The 26455-nt window shown below is 45.7% G+C and overlaps 1 protein-coding gene across 1 annotated transcript; it reads left to right on the forward strand.

Annotated features, from left to right (window-relative positions):
• Positions 1-234: 234 nt before the first annotated feature.
• On the forward strand, positions 235-2907 carry HRH1 (histamine receptor H1). The gene has a single exon (XM_084832466.1). It carries the CDS (start codon positions 235-237, stop codon positions 1696-1698), a length of 1464 nt encoding a protein of 487 aa, XP_084688592.1. The 3' UTR covers positions 1699-2907.
• Positions 2908-26455: the final 23548 nt, after the last annotated feature.

The raw sequence follows: 26455 nt of genomic DNA on the forward strand, positions 1-26455 counted from the left end.
AAATATTTTTGTGTAGTTGTTTTATAATCTAGCCTCCCTCAGTTAACTCACTCTTTACTTTTATTTGCCTAGATGTAAATACTGTTGGGATGTTTATTCTATTGCTGAAACATATCTCTTTTTATTTACAGATTCATTAAGGTATCTACAAAGAAACCAACCAGAGTGCTCTGTAAACAAGACTGCAATATGTCAGTACTTTGATTTTTCCCCCCTTCTAGCTTTAGGCAAAAAATGTGTGTGGCTGACAGAACCACAAACAAGAATTCTACAGAGGTTCAACCTGTCCTAGGACTGGTCTTGGGAAGCATCTCATTTATCACAGTTGTCATGAATCTTTTGGTCCTGTATGCAGTGAAAACAGAAAAGAAACTGCAGACAGTTGGCAATCTTTATATTGTCAGCCTCTCATGTGCAGATGTTATAGTTGGTGCAGCTGTCATGCCACTCAACATTGTGTACCTGTTGAATGATAAGTGGATACTGAAAAGAAATGCTTGCCTGTTTTGGCTGTCAATGGATTATGTGGCCAGCACAGCCTCCATATTCAGTCTCTTCATACTCTGTATAGATCGTTACCGTTCTGTTCAACAGCCACTACAATATCGCAGGTACAGGACCAAAACTAGAGCCTCTATCCTGATTTCAATAGCTTGGCTTCTCTCTTTTATGTGGGTAATCCCAATTCTTGGCTGGCGTAACTTTACAAATCAGAGTAGCACAGCTATTAACAATGGAACTGATGATGAAAACATATGTGAAACAGATTTTTGCAGAGCCACATGTTTTAAAGTCTTGACAGCCATGATCAACTTTTATGTCCCATCATTATTGATGCTCTGGTTCTATGCACAGATATACAAAGCTGTCCTAAGGCATTGTCGGCATCGAGAACTCATAAAAGGGTCATTTAGAATGGCCTCAGATAAAACAGATCTGCAGAATGGAAAGCTGCAAGAAACGCAAAAGATTTGTTCCCAAAGTGTGAGTAAATATACAGGATATGTCTCTAATAAAAATGACAACTCTGATCAGAATAAAAGGATGGAGGCTAAACATCCATCAAGAAGCTCTGATAAAATCCCTAATAGTTTTCTTAAAAGAGGTGACTGTAAAGTAGGGAAGTGTAGCTGTTTTCCTCTAGCCGTAGTGCAGAATAACATGGGAAAAGGCAGTACCGACAGGAAGTATGCCTGTGTCAGTGAAAGTATTCAGAATGCAGAAGGCCCTTGTCCCCAAGATGATGAGTTCAGCAAAACATCAGAGGAACACACTTTTGCAGAGAGGCCTTCCTCTGGAAATGATTCTGATCCCACTCTGGAGCAAAATTCCTGTAGTAAAGGGTGTTTCCCTCAGTATACCAGTAGAAAAGAGACAGCAAGTCTCCGCTACTTGAAAAAGACATGGGAGAGGCTGCACACTCATTCCATTAGCCAAAATCAAGGGTTGCGTGTGAACAGAGACAGAAAGGCAGCCAAACAGTTAGGTATTATAATGGCAGCCTTTATGCTGTGCTGGTTTCCCTATTTTGTATTATTTATGGTCATGGCCTTTTGTGAAAGCTGTTACAATCGCCCTGTTCACATGTTTACTATTTGGCTTGGCTACGTGAATTCTACATTAAATCCATTTATATACCCACTGTGTAATGACAACTTCAAAAAAGCTTTCAAAAAGATCTTTCATATTAAAACCTGATTTAGTTTGGGAAATATATTGAGGGCAGGGGGATCAGCAGCATCATGTTGGAAAGAAAAATAGAACTCCCAGAAGAATTGCAGATGAGGCAGATGATTTTAGAAGATCCTTGAGAAAGAAAGATATTTAAAAGAAAGAAGTTAACACATTTTTCCCTACTAGACATATGCTTAAGTTGTAATCTTAAAAAGAACTGATACAAGAACGGATATTTACCATGTCTCCTGTAACCTCAGGTTTCAGCCTCAGGATTGTTGTTCTTTTGTAAATGTTTTTACGGGCTTTTTTTTCGGGGGTGGGGGGCTGATTTTGAAGTCCTTGTTCAGAAAATGACTGAGACAATATGAAGCATGTTGGTAGGTAATCTGGGTTCTGAAGCCAAAGTTCATTCAGTTCAGTGCTGAGTTTGCTATAGTCCCTTGTCTGGTTGTATATTCATGTTGTTACGTGCTCTCCACTTCTCCAATGTGTGAAAAGTTTCAGGGGCAGTGTTTACCTGGATTTTTGCTTCTCTGGAAGAAGGTTTCTCACTGGGGCTTATCGTGTTTGTAATATTTGGATGTATTTACAAATGTACAAGTTGACCACAGGTGGAGACAGACAGCATAGCATCCTACAAGCAAAAATCCACCATGCCATAGATTCCCAAAGAGATGGATCTCTGTGCCCTCAGATGCTCTTAACCCTCAGCTCAGCTCTTTCTGTCTGTCTCTAAACAATGCTTCTGTTGTTCTCTCTCACACAAACACCTAGATTATACATCATTTGTTAATTTATTAGTAATGCTTGTATACCACTTCATATATTAAAATCTCTAGGGACGCAATCCTATTCAGATAGGCGGCCGCCTCTAAACTCGTTCCCTCTGTGCTTCTGCCCTGCATTTTCAGCTAGACACCTGATTGCAGCTGTCTAGCCGCGGGAGGGCTTAGTGAGGGAGGAGGCTGCTGTACAACACATTGGTTGTGTCGTACAGGCATCTCCGCCTGCCCCGGAACGCCCCTTTTCAGCCGCTGCACGCTGCTCTTGCAAGCGCAGAGGACGGGGCTGTTCCGCGCTTCCTTTGAGGCAGCGTGGAAGTGGGGGGAGGTCGGTTCTCCGGGAACTGACCTCGGAGCACGGGCTCTGAGGTCTATTCCTGGAAAACCAGATGTCCTATGGCTGTCTAGCTGCTGTCTAGCAGCCATAGGATTGCTCCCTAAGTGGTTTACATACAAAATAACAATTAAAAAATTTCAACTTTCAGCAACAAATGTTAGAGCAAGAGAAACAATACCCATAAAATGAAGCAGAATCATGATAATTAATTGCAAGCCAAGGAAAACTTGCATAAACATGTATGTTTTCAGGAGGTGTTTAAAACACACTGCATTTTCTGTCTCCCGAACTGTATGGGGGAGGGTGTTCTAGAGGGTGGGCGCCACTACTGAGAAGGCCCACTTTCGACATGTTACATGGTGACATTTGTTGGTCATGGAACAGCTGAAAGGGCCTCCTTTGAAGATCTAATAGCTAATAGGCAACCCGTTCCATTCTTTTAACACAGGTGTAAGATGTGTATAGCTAGGTGCTCCACTGAGCATCCTAGCTGTTGCATTCTGCACTAGCTGCAGTTTCCAAACCAGGCACAAGGACAGCCCCATATAAAGTGCATTAAGGTAATCTAAGGTTTGTTGTTGTTCAGTCGTTCAGTCGTGTCCGACTCTTCGTGACCCCATGGACCATAGCACGCCGGGCCTTCCTGTCCTGCGCTGTCTCCTGGAGCGTGCTCAAGTTCATATTCATTGCATCGGTGATGTTATCTAGCCATCTCATCCTCTGCCGTCCCCATCTCCTTTTGCCTTCAGTCTTTCCCAGAATCAGGGTCTTTTCCAGAGAGTTTTCTCTTTGCATTAGGTGGCCAAAATATTTGAGCTTCAGCTGAACCACAGTGGTTAAGCTACCCCTATATAGGAACAGGTGTAGTTGTCACACCAACCCAAATTGGCAATTGATACTCTGAGCCACTGAGGTCACCTGGGCCTCCAGTAAGAAAGATGGATGTCACCAGCACCTAAGACTATGATCTGTTCATATCATGGATGAGTGAGGTCTCGTTGGAAACTGACCAGGTGTTCATAGGGATGGCAGAGAATTCCGCCACGGATCTCAGTGAGGCCGAATGCCAGTGCATTCGGCCCCCTGAACTCCGTGGCGGAATGGCCTCCCCCCCCCACCCACCCCCCGCGGATCCCCCGGAGACGAGACTTACCTGGGGCGGATCTTCCGGGCAGTGGTGGCTGCGGCAGGACAAGACTTACCTGGGGCGGATCTTCCGGGCGGCGGCGGCCATTTCCATTGTTAAAAAAAAAAAAAAAAAGACGTGATAGGCTACGTAAATCTTTACGTAGCCTATCACGTCTGACTTAAAAAAAAAACAACGCGCGTATGCAAATGGCGGCGGCTATGGCCGCCGCCATTTGTGTTCCTTAGTTTGGCCTGTCTTAGTCTACGTAAATATTTACGTAGACTAAGATGGCGAAAATAAGGGGGAACGCAAATAGCGTCCGCTATGCTATTTGTGTTCCCCTTATTTTTGCCGTCTTAGTCTACGTAAATATTTACGTAGACTAAGACGGGCCAAAATAAGGAACGCAAACGGCAGCGGATGTCCGGCTGCTGGCGGAGCTGGCCGGCGGCTCCACAGAATCCCTGCGGAGCGGAACTGGCCAGCCAGGATTCCGGGGGGGAGGCGCTCTGCACCTCCCGCCCCAGCGGAACCCGGCAGAGCCAGGTAAGGCCAATTTCTTACATCCCTAGCGTGTTCACTAACAGCACCACCAGGCTAGCGGATGCAGTGACCAGTCCACCTGTGGGATGGGGAAGGGATTGGAGAGGTGGATGACTCATAGTCACCTAGGTCTTCTACCAATCCGATAACATGCCCTCCCCATTGTACCTTCCCCCACCCACAACTACCATTATAGGGCACCCTCCTCTTCCTACATCATACTAGATGTAGGGATGGGCGAACTCACAGCAGTCTGGGTCACGCACCACTCGCTGGACCCCCACCGGCTGCTGGCCCTGTTTGCTTCGCCATGCAAGCCACTGGGTGGTCTGGGAGAGAGCAGTGCATGGCTACCCGCTTCCTTGCCTAGCCGCCATTTTGCAGAAAAATGTTGGCTTGTCCTTGTTCGTAAACATCCATTTGCACAAATGGCGGCCATAAAGGGGCCACTTACGCAAGATTACAGGCCTAAATGGACCATTTACACTTATAGTCTTGTATAAATAGTCCCTTTACGGTCACCATTTGCACAAATTGATGCTTACGAACAAGGACAAGCCGCCATTTTCTTGCAAAATGGTGTCACGGCAAGAAAGCGGCCGTGTGCTTGCCCTGCTTGGTGCGCACTGAGCCAGGCAAGTGCGGGGATTTGCTGACTGGTGCCTGGGGGGCTGAGCTGGCAATTTCTCACCTAGCTTCAAGCCCCAGCCGGACACCCACAGCATACTAGCTAGATGCCACCTACCTTACTGGTTTCCCAGATTCAGCACACTCAAGGAAAATTCAGGTGTATTCTGGCTATTGAAGAAGCATTCAGTGGCTATTCTGGGCCATGCCTTTGCCTGACCAAGGTATGACAAATATGGCCAATGTTCATAATAATGTGAATTATGTTTGAATGGAATCTGTTTTTAGAAAATGTATACAAGAGCACATGGATACAAGCCAAAGTCCGGTAGACAGATCTAAGGCAACAATTCTGTATCTAATTACCTTGGAGCAAGCCCTATTAAATTCAATAGGGCTTACTTCTGAGTAGATATGTATATGATTGTGTTGTAAATCTCTTAACTGTTTTTGAAAGGGTTAGGGTTTCCAGAATTCTGAGAGTTCCCATTAAAAAGTGTATAATTCAGAGAAAGCGCCTCTTTTTCTTTGGGTCACACTCCTCATCTTTTGATTGCAACTTAGATTTTGTGAAGTAAATAAAGAATATGCTCTAATTGAAACATGCATCTCTTGAAAATGTGCTATTCCATGTAGTCAACATATGGCATTCAAAATGTTGAAGAAATATGCTCTATGTATTACTTTTTAAGGTACTTCATACTTTTCAAAGCTGAGTTAAATGTATCCCCTCAAACTGCAAGATGTGAAATTTCTAAAAGCTTTCCCCTTTATATTGTATTAGCAGTATGTATATGTAAAAATAATGTAAATTCATAACATTGTGAAGAATCTGAGTTATCTTTTCCCATGCATGGTTCCAATATCTATATAATAAATTACGTTTTCTAATAAAAGAATTTGCAATCAAACTTCTTTTTTGGTATATCAGTTTAGTTGATTTTCCAGATCATCTCTGTTTTGGGATGCTATTCAGGAGTTTTTGCATCTGGAAGTGATTTCTATTTGCACTAAATACTTCAATACTAATTCAATATCATCTGCTTCTACTTACCATGCAAATAATCCAGCAGCAGCACTGTTGCTCTATATATCAAGTTAAGATTGTTCTTATGTTCAAGACTTTCCTCGAGAATTTGCAATTCTTTGACATAACCACAAACAGTAGCAATAATTTGTGTTTTGTAACCCACATTTCCAGCATCCTACCTTAGATTGGTAAATATGTGTTTTTTTGTACAAGGGCCGCGGTGGCTTAGTGGTTAAGATGCTGAACTGCAGACTGGAAGGTTGGCAGGTCAGCAGTTTGAGACCTGAGTGCTGCGTGACGGAGTGAGCTCCCGTCTTCAGTCCCAGCTTCTGCCAACCTAGCAGTTCGAAAGCAAGAAATTGCAAGTAGATAAATAGGTACCGTCTCGGCGGGAAAGGTAACAGCGTTCCGTGCACCTTGGTGTTCAGTCATGCCGGCCACATGACCATGGAAGCGTCTTCGGACAGCGCTGGCTCTTCGGCTTAGAAATGGGGATGAGCACCGCACCCTAGAGTCGGACACGACTGGTTGGGGACACCTTTACCTTTATTAAATACCAACGTATCAATTTATAAAAGTTCTCATATTTCAGGCAATTTTGCTATGTAATTTAAACATGCAGTATATATTTCACTTCTCATCTGTTAATTCCCAGATTCCTTTCCCATTTTTCTATGACCAGAATCTAAAGAATAGCATAACTGTTTCCACACAGCGACTGGACTATGAGCTCTGTTTCTCAATCAGCAGTTCTTCATACCAGACTGCAAACAGCTTTTGAAACTGGGGCATCCGTGTGTGTGTGTGTGTTTAAAGCAGGCTTCCTGCTGAAGGTTACATGCAAAAGCCTAGATACATATGTTATAATGGGTGGGGAATGTCTTTCAGCTTGAAGCCAAATTCAATTTCAGAGAAGCTCTCAGGGGCTGCATTCCAGTGGTGGGGGAGAACGAAGATGAAGGGGGCGGGCCAAAAGCAAAAGGGGTGGGGCTAAAGTACACAAAATACCAGCATATTGTAGATTAAAGATCTTTCTGCCAATAACTAAGCCTTAGAAGAGGCATTTCAACCATTTAGAATGGAACGGGGGAAATGCACAAAAGCCAGGAAACCAAGGACACCTTCACACATTGTTTTTTTTAAGCAGGATTGTTCTTTAATCACTGGTTTTCACAGGAACTTTAAATGATGCCACTGCTCTCTTGCTGCTATCTTACAACTTCCCCGCCCTCTTCCCGTGTTATCTGAGAATGGGGAAAACCTGGCATTTTCTGTGCTGGCAATTGATTGCAATTCCCCCCCCCCCCCCGGTGTATTTCGCCTTTAGCACTTTGTCCCACTTTTTGTGGGCATGTGCTAGGGGGTGTTGCTCGGCAGTGTTGAATAATGTTGTCATGACAACAAATTGGTGGGAGGGTGGGGTAAAGTCACTGACCACGCTTCCAGTGACCATTTCTGCCTCTCTCCCATTCCACTATGGGCACTTGGAACTGTAGTTCCATCACACACTAACATATTTAGCAGAGAAAGACTACCAGCGCCAGCAACCTCAGGCCACCAAGAAGATTCTCTCTTGCCACAAAGTTTGAGGAAGGAGGGGGGCAGGGACCACCTCCCATAGCTCACTATTCCAGTGGCTAGATGGGCTTCTGACTTCCCTCTTGCTGTGGAGGAGTGGAGGGACAGGCGGAGCCATCGATCATGTTACAGGAACCAGTGATGAGGGAAGGGGAGGGGGCATGGGGCCAGCAGCCCCCTTCCATCCTGATTGTTCTGTGCAGATCTGTCCAGCCATGAAAAGATATAGAGTGGAGGGATGTGCTATGAGGGATGCCTGTATACAGGGCCAGCCTAAATCCTGGAAAGGATCTGGAATCAAAAGGACCAGTTTGTAGTGGGATAAAATATGAAGACAGCCCAAATGATCAGTGGTTGGGGGAAAGGGGGTGGGACCAGGGGAAGGGAGTATGTCCCTCTGGGGAACCCCAGAGCTGGATTTGGCCCCTGTCCCGAGGTTCCTCAGTCCTGCTTTATAATGATTAGTTAGGGAAGGTGGGAGCTGTTGATCAGGTGGCTGTCCCAAAAATGTTTGCCAGAAGTTGCTGCAGAAAGTCACTGAGCCTTCGAGCACCTGCTTCCCCAATATTTTATCTACTTCAGATATGGCTGTTAACCATCTTTCCCAAGAATTTTTTGCAGAAAAAAACAAAGATATAATTACTGCTTGCAACACCTCTCATACTTCAAATGTCAAGGATGTGCCAGATCTTTCTGTCATGTTTTCCTTTTTGCCCCTGCTATAAACTTCAGAACCCAGATCAAAACACAGACAAGAGGTTTCTATCCATGGCTCTTTAATCCTTTTACTTCAATGGGTCATACAGATGCAAATTGTCAGTAACTACACAGTCTACAAAGGAAATGCCTTCAGGGAGTTCAAAGGGAAGCTACAAAGGTTGAAAGTTGCCCACCGTTTGAGAAAAGGCGGGCACGCTTTCCTAACTTAAGGGGTGGGGGGGATCTCCCTCTATCTTGTGAGGTCTCTACGCGTAGCTGTTGCTGCCGGGCCAATCAGGCAGATCACCTCAGCTCTGCCCCTGCCATCTCTTTCTTGGGTCTGCGTCTGTGTCTGGTGTCTAAGAATTCAGGCTCTCCAAGCCCCACCTCCCCCTGTTCACTATCTCTCACAGGGGTGTGTGAAGAGAGGCCTTCTCCATCCAGCTGGACTATTGAAACCTGAGGAGTCTGTCCCTCCCTGTCCAGAAGAGCCTGGGAAAGTTCCTCCCACACATTTTTCAGTTCCTCTTTGGAATCTGAGCTACTCCGCCACTACCTATGCTCAGAGGCACCCCTGACACTTTCCCTGGGGAGGTTTGGCATCTGGACAAAAAGGGGACAGAAAGAGCTCCTGCGATCTATAAAAGGAGAGCTTGCCATTTAGATGAAGAAAGAGTCTGGGTGAAGTACAAGCACATCTGTAAGTAACACAAAGCTCCTTAGCTGCTGAAGGAGTATTAATCTCCAAGACATGACTTGCAGAAGTTAGGCTTGCCAGAACTACGGTCTTCCAGGGGCCCATCAACATGGGAGGTTTTCTCCAATGCTGCTGTGTCTTAAAGTCATTAGGGACACATGGCATCATGGCCAACCTGCAGCCAACCAGCTGCATCGCTCTTGAAAAGCCACATTTTCTGAAAGTCCTTTTACTCCATATTTTTTACTTAAAGCGGCTCCCAGGCAGTTCCCCTGCAGTATGCCCGGTCCTTCTGCATTAAATCCTGGATGTGCCTCTGTGATGTGGCTGTGACCTGGCAGTGAGGTGGTCAGGATGTGGAGCAACTCCCCCCGCCCCTTTCCCACATTTGCAGTAGGGCTGCTTTCACAGTAAGTAGCTTCCTTTTCCCATTCATAATATCAGTAGCCCTGTTTCACTCACCATAGTGGAGTAGCCAGTTTATATGTAGTGCACAAGAAAGAATACACAGAGCAGGAGGAGAAGGGGTAGCCAGCTGCTATTTCGCAGTGACAATATACCTGCAACTTCACAGTCATGCAATACACCTGCAACTAAGGAATACACAGACAGGAAGGAGAAAGGGTGGCCAGTACAGCAAGGGAGCATGGACAGGGCTGGGAACAAGCCCCCCCCCCCAATCATGGAATTGTGCTGGGGCACTGGTTCAGAGTAATCCAGCAGCTTGCTTTTTCCACTCACAAATAGCAGCCTCTGATTTATTCGTGTCTCCCCTTCAGAATAGTCTCCTGTGTGTGTGATTTTCCTGCGTGTTTGTGGTGAGGAGGAGGAGGCTTAGTTCCAGCTGGGGAAGTGGAGGCAGCAACAGCAGTAGCATCTGTGGGGTTGATGATGTTCACTTCTACTAGTGGGACCCTGCCCATTCAACCACAAAGTAAGGCAGATTAAAGTACAGTTTGACCTGTGAAAAAGCGGGGTTTAAGGTTGTGTTTACTACACATTTTTCGCTTTGTGTGATCCTAATGGACCAAAGCCAATTACATGAAAATCCACATTAAACATGAAAGTGCTTCACATTAATTGCCATGTAGATTCGACTCAGGCCAAAAACTTCAATGGAAAATGGTCAACTTAAGGGACTCAAAGGAGGTTCTAGTAAGAAATGGAAGCTCGAGATTCAGATTCCATGAGGGGAAACTATGAGCCAACTGTGAGGACACAACAGTCTTTCTCTACAAGGATGTTTTTAAAGTGTGGAAGATGAGTTATAAGCCCAATCTAGTCTGTCTGGTGTTTGAGAGTATTAATTTTAAGATTCTGGTTCAGCCCTTCCTGTAGAACTCCCAAAATATATCTCTGCTTGCACAGGAGAAACAGCATTCTTAGATCTCCAGGAAAGAAAGCCTGTCAGGCAGCATTATACATCTTATTAATGGGGAGCTAATAGGGAAAACGCCACCTAATCTGTGAAACCCAAGGTACCTATCTGATATTTCTCAGCTTCCGAGCAGATAATTCTAGCTGGTACTTGGTGGGAAAATGGACCTTGTGATAGAAGGCCCATACCATATGCTTTCCATGCATGGAGTTTAATCCCTAGCATCTCCAAATTGGGCTGGAAAAGTTCCCTGCCTGAAACCCAGGAGAGCAACTGTCAGTCAATATAGACAATACTGAGCTACAGGCAACTAGGGCAACCTCTTACGGTCCTGCTTGGGAGGTTTCAGGGGGTCTCAGTTGCTAGATCCTCCTGAAAACTACCATTGCCTGGCTGCTGGGGGGTGTTACTAGGCCTCTGCCTGCCTCCAATATATTGCTGGAGGACTTTTTGTTTCAGGGGCTGCACAGGGAAGACATGCAAAGGTCTTGGACCCCTTGGTCCCTTCTGCTGGCTGACCTGAGAATAATATATTAGGACTTGATGAATTTGTTGTTGAGGCAAATAGGACTAGCACTGTTTTCCTGTTTAGCTGAAGATCCTGGGATTGAGAGACATTCCCCTGGTCTAGATATCTTCTGCTTAGCCAGTCAACTCTGATGTTTGTGACACCTTGGATGTGCTCTGGCATGACTGAAAGTCATTTGGCCCAAGGGAGCAGCTTCATGGTTTTCCAGTGTAGGAGCAACATTACTCGCCCCTGCCCCTTGTCTGTATATCTACTCAGTTGTGGTAGTGTCAGCTGTGGCTCAACATGTGATCCTTTATGCAAATGTGTAATACTTGCACAATAAGATGAACAACCTAGAGCTCCAACCAGTTGATGTTCTTGGGCCCCATCTACAGTCAGGGCCAGAAATGTTGGAACAAGGATAACTGTTTGGCAGTTGGCCTCTGTACACCACCACATTGAAGTTGAAAGGGAACACACCCAGATGGGAGCGAAGTCAGGACTTTCAGCTGTAATTCAAGGGGTTTGACAAAAGTGGGGCACTAACCATTCAGGAAGGACAGCCAGTGGCATACACCCCCCCCCCTCGTTGGTGGCTCAAAAGTAATGGAATGAATGGCTGACAAGCAGCTGCATGGCCAGGTGTGGTCTGTTTCCTGGGTACCCCATGACCAATCAAGCAGAGAAAAGGCCTGGAGGTGGTTCTGAGTGTTACATTTGCATTTGGTAGCTGTTCACTGCAACTCCCAACATGAGGTCCAAAGAGGTGTCCATGTGAGTGAAGGAGGCCATCATTAGACTGAGGAAACAAAATAAACCCATCAGAGAGATAGCAAAAACATTGGGAGTGGCCAACACAACAGTTTGGAACATCCTGAAAAAGAAGGAATTAACTGGCAAGCTCAGTAACAGCAAAAGGCCTGGAAGACCATGGAAGGCAACTACAGTGGATGACCGCAGAATTCTGCTCATAGTGAAGAGGAACCCTTTCACAACATCTAGCCAGGTCAAGAATGCACTTGAGGAGGTAGGCATGTCATTGTCAACATCTACAGTCAAGAGATGGCTTTATGAATGTAAATGCAGAGGCTTCACAACAAGGTGCAAACCACTGGTAACGCTCAAGAACCAAAAGGCCAAATGAGCCTTTGCCAGCAAACACCTAAAAAAGCCTGCCCAGTTCTGGAATAAGATTCTTTGGACTGATGAAACCAAGATTAACTTGTACCAGAATGGTGGGAAGAGAAAAGTATGGAGAAGGAAAGGAACAGCTCATGATCCAAAGCATACCACATCGTCTGTCAAACATGGTGGAGGCAGTGTTATGGCATGGGCATGTATGGCTGCCAATGGAGCCGGGTCACTGGTGTTTATTGATGACTTGACTGCTGATCAAAGCAGCAGGATGAATTCTGAAGTGTATAGGGCTATACTTTCTGCTCAGATTCAGCTGAATGCTGCCAAACTGGACACCGCTTCATATTGCAGATGGATAATGACCCAAAACATACAGCAAAAGCTACCCAAGAGTTTCTCCAGGCAAAGAAGTGGGACGTTCTTCAATGGCCAAGTCAGTCACCTGATCTCAACCCCATAGAGCATGCTTTTCACTTACTGAAGACAAGACTGAAGGCAGAAAGACCCACAAACAAGCAGCAGCTGAAGGCAGCTGCAGTAAAGGCCTGGCAAAGCATCTCGAGGGACTGGACACTCAGCATTTGGTCATGTCCATGGGTTCCAGACTTCAGGCAGTCATTGACTGCAAAGGATTTTCATCCAGGTATTAAAGGCGATCCCTAAGTTTGAAATGATGTTGGTTTGTTCCATTATTTATGAGCCACCAATGATGGGGGGGGGTGTATGCCACTGGCTGTCCTTCCTGAATGGTTAGTGCCCCACTTTTGTCAAACCCCTTGAATTACAGCTGAAAGTCCTGACTTCACTCCCATCTGGGTGTGTTTCCTTTCACCTTCAATGTGGTGGTGTGCAGAGGCCAACTGCCAAAACAGTTATCCTTGTTCCAATATTTCTGGCCCTGACTGTATATGGCACTGCTTTGACCCCCCGCCCCCCGTCGCACTGCGCAGCAATGTGGCTTCAAATCACCATGCCCTGGCTGAGATACACTTGCGACGTACCATGTGCTTCCTTAAGAGGCTCACCGTACCCTTTTTTTGCCATTATACTGAAATGTGCAGCTGTGCAGTCCCATGAGTGTGGGGGTACAACACTTCAGTGGCTGTTTTATATTTCAGGGGCTCTGCTGTCTCTTTCTGACCCTGTTTTAGGTAAAAATTGGGTGTTTTGTTCTCCTTCATTTCCATACCATCAGTTTGTCAGTTCCCCAGCCTAAGACTCCCCCAATGGGGAGCGCTACATGCCTAGCCATCACTCTGAAATGGTGCCTGGAGTGATGTTGTTCTTTCCCCTGAGACCCTCCCCAGCCCTTGGGCACTGAGTCCAAAAGCAAGCATTGTGAAGACACGAAGCTGAAAAAATGTGCAAAACTGTGATTAAGTAAATGAAAATGCCCCTCTGTGCCTCTGTAACTGTGCAGCTGCAAAGGGATGGGGGAGTAAAGAGGCATCACAGAGGGACGCAGGCACTATGCACGCCTACAACATGTCTACTCTAAGATGCAAAGCCAGTTCAGGGAAGGAACAGATGGCCTGCAACCACGGGGGAACCTGCAGCAAACCCCAAAAATCACAGTACAACGACTCCTTGGAACTCCGCTTTTTCCAGGTGAAAATCACGGATGGCTGCAAAGTCGCAACGGCATCATCTATCATGACGGACCTTGACTCGCACCCACCCCAGAGTAAAAGCCCAGTGTAGATGGGGCCTTGGAAGATTCGGCTTCACTCCAGATGCCTACCAGCTCCTCATAGGTGGCAAGCCTTCCCCAAGGACAGCCATCCATGGTGGCCAAGAACTTGTCCTGATCCTCACAAAGGTGATCAAGCTCTTTTTAACAAGTATTTAACAACATTCTTTAATGTTTGGGGCTAAAGTCACACCTGGGCTGCAATCCTATTCACACTTGGCATGTTTCCAGTAGGGGTGTACAAACCCCACTTACCATTCTGCTCCGGGGTCTGCGGGGGGGCAGGCAGGTGATCTCTCCCTCCCCCTGGAATCCTCCCTGGCCGGTTCCGTTCCGCATCAAGTCCACGGAGCCACCGGCCAGGGCCGCCCGCAGCCAGACTTCTGTCCGCTGCCAGGCTGCGGCCGCAAATGGCGTCCGGCATAGGGGATGCCATTTGCGTCCCTGCCCTTTGCCGTGATTGGCTACGTAAATATTTACGTAGCCAATCACAGCAAAGGGCAGAGACACAAATGGCATCCGCTACGCTGGATGGCATTTGCAGCTGCAGCCCGGCAGCAGCCGGCTGTGGAACGAGGAGGACAGACCCAGACCGGCCGGCACCAGGTAGGGTCCATCCCGACTGGGCTTTGCGGGGTGGCGAGGAGGAGCAGTCCGTTCCGCCACAGACTCTGGGGGGCCGGATTCTTTAGAATTCTTTAGAATCCGGCCTCATTGGAGTCTGTGGCGGATTTCTCCGCCATCCCTAATTTCCAGAGGAGTTGTTTACAGCAGCATTGCTATGCCCCATTCACTCACATTTAACAGGGAATCCAGATAACACAGTCAACCTTCTGTAACCCACCAACATGCTTTCCACATGTTTGTTCCATCTATTTCCTTCTCACAGAAATCCAACTTTTGGTGAAAGAGTGGAATATCCGTGCAATCTCTCTTGAGGTGTGGACAGGAAATCATGCAATTGAAACGGTGGAAGAAGTGCTCTGTGAGGCTGGGGTGATGTGTTGGGAGATGTCCCGCTGCTTTCTCCATTGGGTGCCTGTGTATTTCCTGGTGTGTGGCTACTTCACTTCCTTTCTCTGAGTCCTTCTCTGACTTACATGGAGCAAGGGAGGTTGGAAAGCAGTGAGAAGTCATGTTGGCACTCTGGAGGAGGGGAAATTCTCACTGGACACTGGAAGGTGTCGTGTGGAGGCTCAGTGGGACCCCTGAACCTGATTCTTCTCTGCTCCCCCACCCCCCACACACTTTGACCTTTTTAAAACAATTGGAATAATTGCAGAAAATCACTTAATTCCCACCCTCAGTTCTGATCTTCTCATGTTAGAAGGTTGTCCCTCTCCTCGGTGTATGTAAGAGAGGTTTTTGCATCGATAATCCAGTGTGTCTCTCCACCTCCCTCCCTTAATTCTCCCCCAATGGAATTTAACACAAAACACACCCATAATGGAAGAGTTTAATATTGTTGAAATAAACAAATAAACAAATATTATAACACAAGTTAAATGTTTCTTTTAAAAGATTGATGTGTGTTGTTGTTGTTGTTGTTCAGTCGTGTCCGGCTCTTCGTGACCCCATGGACCACAGCATGCCAGGCCTTCCTGTCCTGCGCTCTCTCCCGGAGTGTGCTCAAGTCCATATTCATTGCATCCGTGATGCTATCTAGCCATCTCATCCTCTGCCGTCCCCTTCTCCTTTTGCCTTCAGTCTTTCCCAGCAGTCGGTTGTCGAGCATCTACTGAGTGGTAACTGGGGACAGAGCAGAACCTACTTTACAATCTCAGTCTCAGCTTTCCTCACAGTCTCCTCAGGAAGAATATCCCTACCGTGCCTCATCAGAGTCAAAAACGGTTGAGATACTGCCATTCCACCAGAGGGCTGCACTCATAGTCCATTCTGTTCCTCCCCCCACCTTGCTAATAAGAGTTTTATGAAATTCTGTAGGATAAAATGGGGTGAAAAAATAACGCTTTTTTCAAAATCTACGAACACCTTATACGTATTCTGGGACACAGCACATACTACATGTTCTCCCTTACCTAAGATGACAAACTATTTTCCAAAATATGGTATATAAACAGAAATGTTACTACAAAGTGAACCCCTATCGGAAAAGAACGGGCAATACTTGTCAAACTTCAAACTTCTATAATAAGCCATTTTGTGCCCTTTCTAACTCAGAATTGGCATGGACTATCCTCAAACCCACCTCTCTTATACTGCCAAGTTTCAGATCAGTCTGTTGAGCTGTTTTCTCAGTATGTCATAGAACTTACACCCCCTGACTTCTGATTATAATGGTGGAATGCGATTCAGCCAACTGATCCTTAACAGAGGGCCACTACAGTAGCCTTATAATATGTTAAAGAACACTGTTTTAATGTTTAAAATATTTTTTAAAAAATAAAAAGTAGTTAGCACATGGTCTTGAACTATAATTTCAAGCTCATATTTTAATATTCATCTATTCTAAACACCCAGCAAAAGTGTCTTTCCTCCACTGTCCCCAACCCATATGCAAAGTGGAGAAACATTTCATTCCTGATATTGCCAAGTTATCAAATCCTTAATTATGACAGGGAGACTAGGGTCACAGAACTAGAGGGGATTCTTATTTGAAAGAGTTATTACTGCTATGGTCTCTAACTTGGTGCCCATGGGCATCAATGTGCCGGCGGACACTTCTCATGCCACACACCAGGCCCCTGCACCTCCTGATTTTATTTGATTTTATTTGACCCCACTTCTGCCTTCTCCTTAGGTTTTTGGAAATTTTCTTTTCTTTTAGTCTTACCAGTTCACCTCTGGAAAATGAGTGTTTTGTGACTGGTTATGCCCACCATGGCAGTCATTTTGTGAATGGGCAAGTCTCCCCATGACACGCTTGGCATTCCAAATGTGACCACTGACCCAAAATGGTAAGAGACCCTTGTATTACTGTGAGTTAGAGTCAGTTATCCAGGTGCTTTATCAATAAGACTATTTTGCATGTAATGAATAAGAAATCCATTTATTTTGCACTGACTTCAGGCAAAATCCATTTGGTGAAGCCTATTTTCGTTCTTCTGAATACTTTCTGCAAACCCATTACATATTTATTTTGTTGTTGTTCAGTCGTTAAGTCATGTCCAACTCTTCGTGACCCATGGACCATAGTACACCAGGCCTTCCTGTCCTCCGCTCTTTCCCAGAGTGTGCTCATTCATATTCATTGCATCGGTGATGCTATCTAGCCATCTCATTCTCTGCCGTCCCCTTCTCCTTTTGTCTTCAGTCTTTCCCAGCATCAGGGTCTTTTCCAGGGAGTTTTCTCCTTGCATTAGGTGGCCAAAATACAGTCAGGGCCAGAAATATTGGAACAAGGATAACTGTTTTGGAAGTTGGCCTCTGTACACCACCACATTGAAGTTGAAAGGGAACACACCCAGATGGGAGCGAAGTCAGGACTTTCAGCTGTAATTCAAGGGGTCTGACAAAAGTGGGGCACTAACCATTCAGGAAGGACAGCCAGTGGCATATACCCCCCCCCATCGTTGGTGGGTCATAAGTAATGGAATGAATGGCTGACAAGCAGCTGCATGGCCAGGCGTGGCCTGTTTCCTGGGTACCCCATGACCAATCAAGCAGAGAAAAGGCCTGGAGGTGGTTCTGAGTGTTACATTTGCATTTGGTAGCTGTTCACTGCAACTCCCAACATGAGGTCCAAAGAGGTGTCCATGCGAGTGAAGGAGGCCATCGTTAAGCTGAGGAAACAAAATAAACCCATCAGAGAGATAGCAAAAACATTGGGAGTGGCCAATACAACAGTTTGGAACATCCTGAAAAAGAAGGAATTAACTGGCAAGCTCAGCAACAGCAAAAGGCCTGGCAGACCACGGAAGGCAACTACAGTGGATGACCGCAGAATTCTGCTCATGGTGAACCCTTTCACAACATCTAGCCAGGTCAAGAACACTCTTGAGGAGGTAGACATGTCATTGTCAACATCTACAGTCAAGAGATGGCTTTATGAATGTAAGTACAGAGGCTTCACAACAAGGTGCAAACCACTGGTAACGCTCAAGAACCAAAAGGCCAGATTAGCCTTTGCCAGCAAACACCTAAAAAGGCCTGCCCAGTTCTGGAATAAGATTCTTTGGACTGATGAAACCAAGATTAACTTGTACCAGAATGATGGGAACAGAAAAGTATGGAGAAGGAAAGGAACAGCTCATGATCCAAAGCATACCACATCATCTGTCAAACATGGTGGAGGCAGTGTTATGGCATGGGCATGTATGGCTGCCAATGGAACTGGCTCATTGGTGTTTATTGATGACTTGACTGCTGATCAAAGCAGCAGGATGAATTCTGAAGTGTATGGGGCTATACTTTCTGCTCAGATTCAGCCGAATGCTGCCAAACTGATAGGACGCCGATTCATATTGCAGATGGGTAATGACCCAAAACATACAGCAAAAGCTACCTTAGAGTTTCTCAAGGGAAAGAAGTGGGATGTTCTTCAATGGCCAAGTGATCTCAACCCAATAGAGCATGCTTCTCACTTACTGAAGACAAGATTGAAGACAGAAAGACCCACAAACAAGCAGCAGCTGAAGGCAGCTGCAGTAAAGGCCTGGCAAAGCATCTCGAGGGAGGAAACTCAGCATTTGGTCATGTCCATGGGTTCCAGACTTCAGGCAGTCATTGACTGCAAAGGATTTTCATCCAGGTATTAAAGGCGATCCTTCAGTTTGAAATGATGTTGGTTTGTTCCATTACTTATGAGCCACTAACAATGGGTGTGTGTGTGTATGCCACTGGCTGTCCTTCCTGAATGGTTAGTGCCCCACTTTTGTCAAACCCTTTGAATTACAGCTGAAAGCCCTGACTCCACTCCCATCTGGGTGTATTTCCTTTCAACTTCAATGTGGTGGTGTACAGAGGCCAAATGCCAAAACAGTTATCCTTTTTCCAATATTTCTGGCCCTGACTGTATTTGAGCTTCAGTTTCAGTATCTGTCCTTCCAATGAGCAGTCAGGGTTGATTTCCTTTAGGATTGACTGATTTGACCTCCTTGCAGTCCAGGGGACTCGTAAGAGTCTTCTCCAGCACCACACTTGGAAGGCATCAATTCTTCAGCGCTCAGCCTTGCATATAGTCCAGCTCTCACAGCCATACGTTGCTACTGGGAAAACCATAGCTTTGATTATACGAATCTTTGTTGGCAAGGTGATGTCTGCTTCCTACTATGCTGTCTAGGTTTGCCATAGCTTTCCTCCCAAGGAGCAAGTGTCTCTTAATTGCATGGCTTCAGTCACCGTCTGCGGTGATCTTGGAGCCCAAGAAAATAAAATCTGTCACTGCTTCTATGTCTTCCCCTTCTATATGCCAGGAAGTGATGGGGTTACATATTTATCCAGCATAGTTAATAGGGAAAATTACAGTCAGCTTCTTTGGAAAACCAATGTAAATTGTTGTTCAGTCGTTCAGTCATGTCCGACTCTTCGTGACCCCATGGACCATAGCACGCCAGGCCTTCCTGTCCTGCACTCTCTCCTGGAGCGTGCTCAAGTCCATATTCATTGCATCGGTGATGCTATCTAGCCATCTCATCCTCTGCTGTCCCCTTCTCCATTTGCCTTCAGTCTTTCCCAGCATCAGGGTCTTTTCCAGAGAGTTTTCTCTTTGCATTAGGTGGCCAAAATATTTGAGCTTCAGCTTCAGTATCTGTCCTTCCAATGAGCACTCAAGGTTGATTTCCTTTAGGATTGACTGATTTGACCTCCTTGCAGTCCAGGGGACTCGTAAGAGTCTTCTCCAGCACCACAGTTCAAAAGCATCAATTAATTCAATTCTTTGGCACTCAGCCTTCCTTATAATGTAGTGAATCTTACTTTTCCCAAGTTTAGGCAAGTCTTTATGGTAATCCATTGTCAGATGATGCCATTGGCCATAAGTGATATCATCAGACCCCTCTGGTCCAGTGAGAATGCCTCTGGAGACCTGCTGAGATAGAAGAACTCCCACCCTACATTTTATTTTGTCCACCTCAGCTTTCATTTTTAGATATTATGTTACTGGAACTACATTCAAAAACTCCCCCAGAAAAGATAACTATTGTCAGATGCTGACCTCTTCTGCAACTTATGGGAAGTTCCTTTTTGCACTGACTGCTGCAAGAATCCAAGCTATAGCATTTCTAGTAACTGTGTTTGCAAATGTGATTTGTTGTATCATATATTTTTGAGCATGTTTGAATTTTTGCAAAGATCTTTGGCCATAAGCAATAAATGTTTGATTCACTTATTAATTTTCTATATGCAGCTTTGTGTCCGCCCTGGGAGAGAATAAAGGTGCAACCTCTCCAGATAGTCGCCACCCTCCGGAATCGGAGGCTGCCAACTATCCTATGCAGGGCAAGTAGAGCAGGGAGGGGATCCCCTCCTCCATGCTCTGGCCTCCCTGCATTTTGAGGAGGGGGAGGGAAGGGGGCTGGAGACCCAATAGGAAGCTGCATAAAGCAGCTTCCATGGTCTCCTCCCCTTCCCACGACCACCCCCTTTCCCCGTCTCTGCACTCAGTTTCTTAGCATGGAGAGAACCACGCTGGCTATGAGGGGGTGATGAGGACAGCATGGTTTCTGGGAACCGAGGTTGGAGTCCTGGCTCCGAATTTGGTTCCAAGAAACCGAACAATCCTAAGGCCTTCTAGACAGTGTCTAATGGCCATAGGATTGCTTCCTAAAACTGTCGGAGAGAGCAGTCCTATGTCCCCTAGACAGCATCTGGGGGAGATAGGATTTTTCAGTTTTCCAGCTCTGAGGTTGTAGACAATGCCACGAGCTTGGAGCTGGGAAACTGTGCTCCCCATCCCTCCCCTTCATAGCTGGGGTGGAGAGAACCACGGCTGCTGCCCCTCCATGCCTGTCTGTGCTTGTAACACGGAGCACAAACAGGGCAAAAAGGGGGCATTCCCAGGGGCGGGGAGGAGACCGTGGAAGCTGTTTTACACAGCTTCCTATACTGTCTCCAGCCCTGTTCCCGCTCCCTCCCCGAAATCCAGCCTCTAAGGAAAACAGCAGGGCAGCCACAGCACAGAAGGAATCCTCTCCTCCATGCTCCAGCTGCCCTGCATTGGATAGGTGGTTGCTTCTGACTTCAGAGGAAGTCGGAGGCAACCATCTATCTCAGTAGGATTGTGCCCTAAGAAATCTGGAGAAGTGCTCTGTCTGTAAATCTTAAAATTGCAGGTCTATGGTTACAATATTGTATTGTATGTACTTCCAGGTTAAAAGTACAATTAGAGTATCAATACATTTCCGTTCTCCTTGCAAATGATGATGTAAGTGAACTGGACTTATTAATCCAAATTTTAAATGCACATGAGTAGTTCCGAGTAATAATATATTGTAGATGAAACGTAGATGCCATTATTGGAGACTGCAGCGTATTTGTTTGAATCTGAAGCTCTGCATACAGCTTGAACCATTCTGAGAAACTATGGTTAGAGGCAGAAAGCAGCCATATTTAGGGCATTGTTTCTGCTTCAGAGCAGTTTAATAACAAATTATGAGATATGTGATGTCTTGAAAGAGTAAGACAGACTGGTATGGGAAACTAAACATATCAACTTATGGTTTGATACTATCAAGACTTAGCTCTGGACTGAAAAAAGATGAAAGACATTTCAGGATGGGTGCAGTAATCTTTAAAGCTATTGTTGAGGATCTGAAACCAATTCTGATTAGATCAGACAAAGAGATGTGAGGGGCATTTTCTGTTGAAAAAAGGTTGTAGTAATGGCGATTGCAGGATGGCCTCTGGAAACTTACTCATAATAGCACATACAGCATCTAAGGTGTTCAGCCTAGGAGTATCAACTTCTTGCTCAATTTTTCATAAGGTGGTCAAAGCCATAGTGGAAATCTACTCAAATGACATTATTCAACTTGGGAATGAAGAAACAGTTAAATAATTATTTCTTTCCAGAGGAATACCTCAGTATATAGGTCCTTTAGACAATAAACCTTTCTACATGAGGTATTTATGGTGTGCTCATGATTCCTCACTCATGGTAGTTTGCGAGTGCTTTACACATCGTCTTCCTCCAGGGCCTCTCCCATGCTTTGCAACCATTATAGCATTGGGTTTTTTTTCTAACGAGGAAAGTCTGATATTTCTGTGAATGGCAGCATGATGTATTTGCGCATGATATATTTGCGTAACTCTGCTATATCACAGCTCCACCTGGTGGTTGTATAACGGAATACATAGAAAGGCAGAGAAAGAAACTCCCTGGAAAAAAGCATGTGTAAAGGAGACAAGCGTAATCCCACAAAGGATCCAGAAGCAGAAGCCTCAGTAACATGGCGGGTTAAAAACCTCATGTAGAAAAGCCTAGTAGTCATATTTGCATACATTCTCCACCACTGACAGGGGAAGAGTTTAGATGCAGAAAAGGTTTTAATTCTATGCTGCTCCAATCACTAGTGAATAATAAAGAACATTTTCTTGACATATATGCAAGAATGCCTACTCACAGTCATGGTGCAGCTATTTTCAGAACAGCTCTATTTTTATTTTTATTTTTTTTAAGGGATATGGAACCTTTACCTCTGGCTTCCAGGTATTTGTGGAGGATATACCAGTGAAGCCAGTTAACATAGGATAGCAACTTTTCCATTGAAACCTTGTCTCATGTAAGCTTATAAGGCTGCAAGAACTCCATGCGAGGTGCGGGGGGGGGGATATTTAACCATTATACTAGCTATTTCAGGATGTCTGCTGAGCACACCTTCAGTGGGCTGAAAGTTATATGGAGATGTTTACAGATAGTCTTGAATGTGGAGGAAGATTTGATGCTGGATGTTATTGTAGCGTGCTGCATACTCCACAGTATTTGCCAAACCAAAGGTGACATACTTGCAGAAGATTCCATGAGCATACAGCCCCTTCCCCCCAAAGAGAAATGTGTGGAGGAATGTGTGGGTTATCCCACCTATGTCAGCAAATGTGGAATAATTACATTGGGTTCCCCGCCTCTGTTCCCTTTATAAAACTTTGAGACTTGGATCTATGGAACTCCCTGCCACAAGGTTCTCTCAACTATAAACATTTAACTGCTGCCACCAAAAGTCAGCCCTCTATTAGAAACCCAGCAACCTGATTCTTATGAATCCTATAGGAATGGGACTGATTCTACCACTACAGACAATATAAACAAAACTAAGATATTTATTAAGGAATTTTTTTTACAAATGTGAATAAATGGTCACTCTTTAAATAATATGTTAAGACTGCTTAAGGGTACAACCCTATGGAGATAGACGTCAGCCTCTGAACTTGGAGGCTGATGCCTATCCAATCCAATGCTCTCCTCCGTGCTCCGGTCACCCTGAATTTTCGGCTAGACACACGATTTTGCGCATCTAGTTGGGGACGTCAGAGCAGGAGTGCGGGGGAGGCTGCATGGTGCAAGGGAAGAGGCTTGTGTGGTCTCCTCCCTTCTGCTGGGAATGCCCCCTTTTCACCCTCTCTGCACTCCATCCCCAAATGCACAGAAGTAGCTGGCACGGAAAGAACCATGATGGCTACAAGGGGGCGGGGAGGGCAGTTTCTGGGAACTGAGCTTAGAGCCCTGGCTCTGAAGTCGGTTCCCAGAAACCAAAAAATCCTATGGCCCTCAGACATAGGATTGCTCCCTCCATATACTTAGGTTAAGGGCACAATCCTATGGGGATAAGCAGCCGCCTCCAAACATGGAGGCGACTGCCTATCCAATGCAGGGCAGGAGAAGCACAGAGGGGATCGTACCGGCATTTCCGCCTTCCCCATCCTGGAACGCCCCCCAGAACACCCCGTTTTGGCCGCTCCACACTCGACTTTGGAGTATGGGGCTGTTCCGCGCTGCCTAAAAGGCAGTGTGGAAGCGGGGAAAGGTTGGTTCTCTGGGAACCGACCTCGGAGTGCAGGCTCCGAGGTCGTTTCCTGGAAAACCAAATATCCTATGGCTGTCTAGCCGCTGACTAGTGGCCATGGGATTGCTCCCTAAATCGACTTGGTTACCATTCCTAATAAGTAAGAGAGTCTTCCCCAGCAAGCAAGCTTTGAATAGCTTTTCCTTCAGACCTGATTTCCTTAAACCTCCCAGCCAATCCCTCACAATTAGGAAAAGACGTTGTGCAGCAGTCTCTCTCTGCCTCCAGCTCTTCCTAATGCCTCTGGCTTGTAGCATGGTTCTGTTTCAGGGACTATTTATTTTATTTTATTTATTTATTTCAGTTCTATACCGCCCAATAGCCGAAGCTCTCTGGGCGGTTCACAAAAACTAAAACCAAACAACACACAATAAAACAATTTAAAATATATAGAACATTAAAACCACAATGACTATTGAGATCTATTGAGATCTATTGAGATCTGACCAGTCTGACTATTGTTCAGATCTCTGCCTAAAACCTGCTGGTGCTGGGTTCTGGTGCTGGGTTCTGGTGCTGGGTTCTGTTGCCTGCTGGAAGCTTCACCACAACCTCCTCGGCGACCAGCTCATTTCCAGACTGACTCAAAGGCTTTCCCCTCCCTGAGCTCTGGTCTGTTCAGTCACCAGCTGGGACCAGTGTTCAACTGTCTCTAACTTTTTCTTTAAATCCCCTGGCCAGAACCTCTGACTAATCACATCCCTCATGGAATTTTTAACTGCCAGTCACATTTCTTGATGACCTACTGACCATTCCAAACAAAGGTAGCCTCTCTCTCTCTCTCTCTCTCTCTCTCTCTCTCTTCACACCTGGCATTTATCCCACTACAAACTGCTCCTTTTGATTCCAGATCCTTTCCGGGATTCAGACTGGTCCTGTTTACAGGCATCTCTCATAGTGCTTCCCTCCACTCTATACCTTTTCGTGGCTGGGTGGAGCTGCATGGAAAAATCAGGACAGAAGGGGGCTGCTGGCCCCATGCCCCTCCCTTCCACTGATCATTGGTTCCTGTAACATGACTGATGGCTCTTCCCATCCCTCCACTCCTCCGCAGCAGGAGGGAAGTCTTTTCTTCTTTCTAGGGACTGGGATAGTGAGCTATGGGAGCTGGTCCCCTGCCCCGCTCCTTCTGATTTTGTGTGAGGGAGAGAGAGTCTTCTCGGTGGCATAGCCCAAGGTTGCTGGCGCCGCTTGCCCTTCTCTGCTAAATATGTCACTGTGTTATGGAATGAAATGCAGTACATTGCTTGCACTACTGAGTTCGAAGGGAATACCGATTTCCGGGTTCCCAACTATAGAAGTAAGAAATCCACAAACGGACTTGTATACAATCAATTTACCAAGCCATCCCTAGCAGCATTCCCCCCCACCGCCCCCAGGTGACTGCTTCACAGGGACACAACTACACACACACACACACACACACACACACACACACAAGAAAACCATTAAAAATGACCGTTTCAAGCTCTGCATGAATTTATTCAGGGGAGGAGAAAAGGCACTTTTAATACCCATTGAAATCCTCACTGTCAAGCCTTTATCCTGCATGGCTGAGAAGGGAGACTCCCCAATCCACCCTGGGAGGAAAAAAGCCCATCAATCTGGTGAGCAAAAGGGAGAAGAAGCAGTCAGTGAAGTCGATGGGAGGGGGACATTCCAAGTAAATGCATTGAAGGGGATGGAAGACCTTAAGAGTGCTACTCTAAGTAGACTTACAGTGCACTCCTATGCATGTCTACTCGGAAGCAAGCCACAAAGACTTCAAGGACACTTACTCCCAGGAAATGAAAGGGTCAGGAGTATTTATGAAGCCACAGCCTGAGTTCTACTTCACAATATGATCTACAAGTCAGTTCAGCAAAACTCCATCTTTTAATGTAGATTTTCTTCCTGTTGCAGTTAGAACTGACACTGGCCTCTAAACAGTTTGAGGATTGTAGCACTAAGCCACAAGGTTTGTGGAGAAAGAGAAGACATCCCTGTGCCTATTAAAAAAAAAAAAAAGTACAGCCTTACAGCCAATTAGTTTACTCAGAAGTAAGTGCTGCTGTGTTCAGGGGGATCTCACAGAAACATTTGGGATGGTTAACCGCTTTACAGTTCAAATGCCCATAGTGGAATGGGAGAGAGGCAAAAATGGTCACTGGAAGCCTGGTCAGTGACCTGCCCCCACCCTCCCACCAATTTGTTGTCATGACAGTGTTATTCAACATGGCCCCACAACACCCGCTAGCACACACCCACACCCTTCTCACACTTCCTTTTTCTCACCATAGGCTGTGAAGATTTCCAAGTACTGTATTATTGCTGCCCTACATTGATAGGGTTGTGGAAATATAGATTTTGAAGAATAAAGTACACAGCCAGATGGAAGTTATGCTTTGCACTACTGTAGTTGCAGGATGTTAATGGTCTTGGGGCAACCACAGTCTTGCTTTGTTCTACGTATGGTCTCATTTTCTTTACAGTGCAATCTATAGCACATTTACTTAAATATTAGTCCCATGGACTACAGTGGGACTTACTCCCAGCTAAGCTTACAGCCTTAGTACAGGGTTTCTCAGCAAGTGGATTGTTTTAACAGGGATCCCTGATATTGTTAAAGTGCATTATTAAAGATTCACTAAAGGTGCATCCCTATGCATATTTAGGCTGGGACATGCTGGGAGGTGTAGCAT

Source organism: Heloderma suspectum, chromosome 2 (genome assembly GCF_057233095.1).
Source record: "Heloderma suspectum isolate Gila_16-S chromosome 2, 16-S_ref, whole genome shotgun sequence".
NCBI lineage: Eukaryota > Metazoa > Chordata > Lepidosauria > Squamata > Helodermatidae > Heloderma > Heloderma suspectum.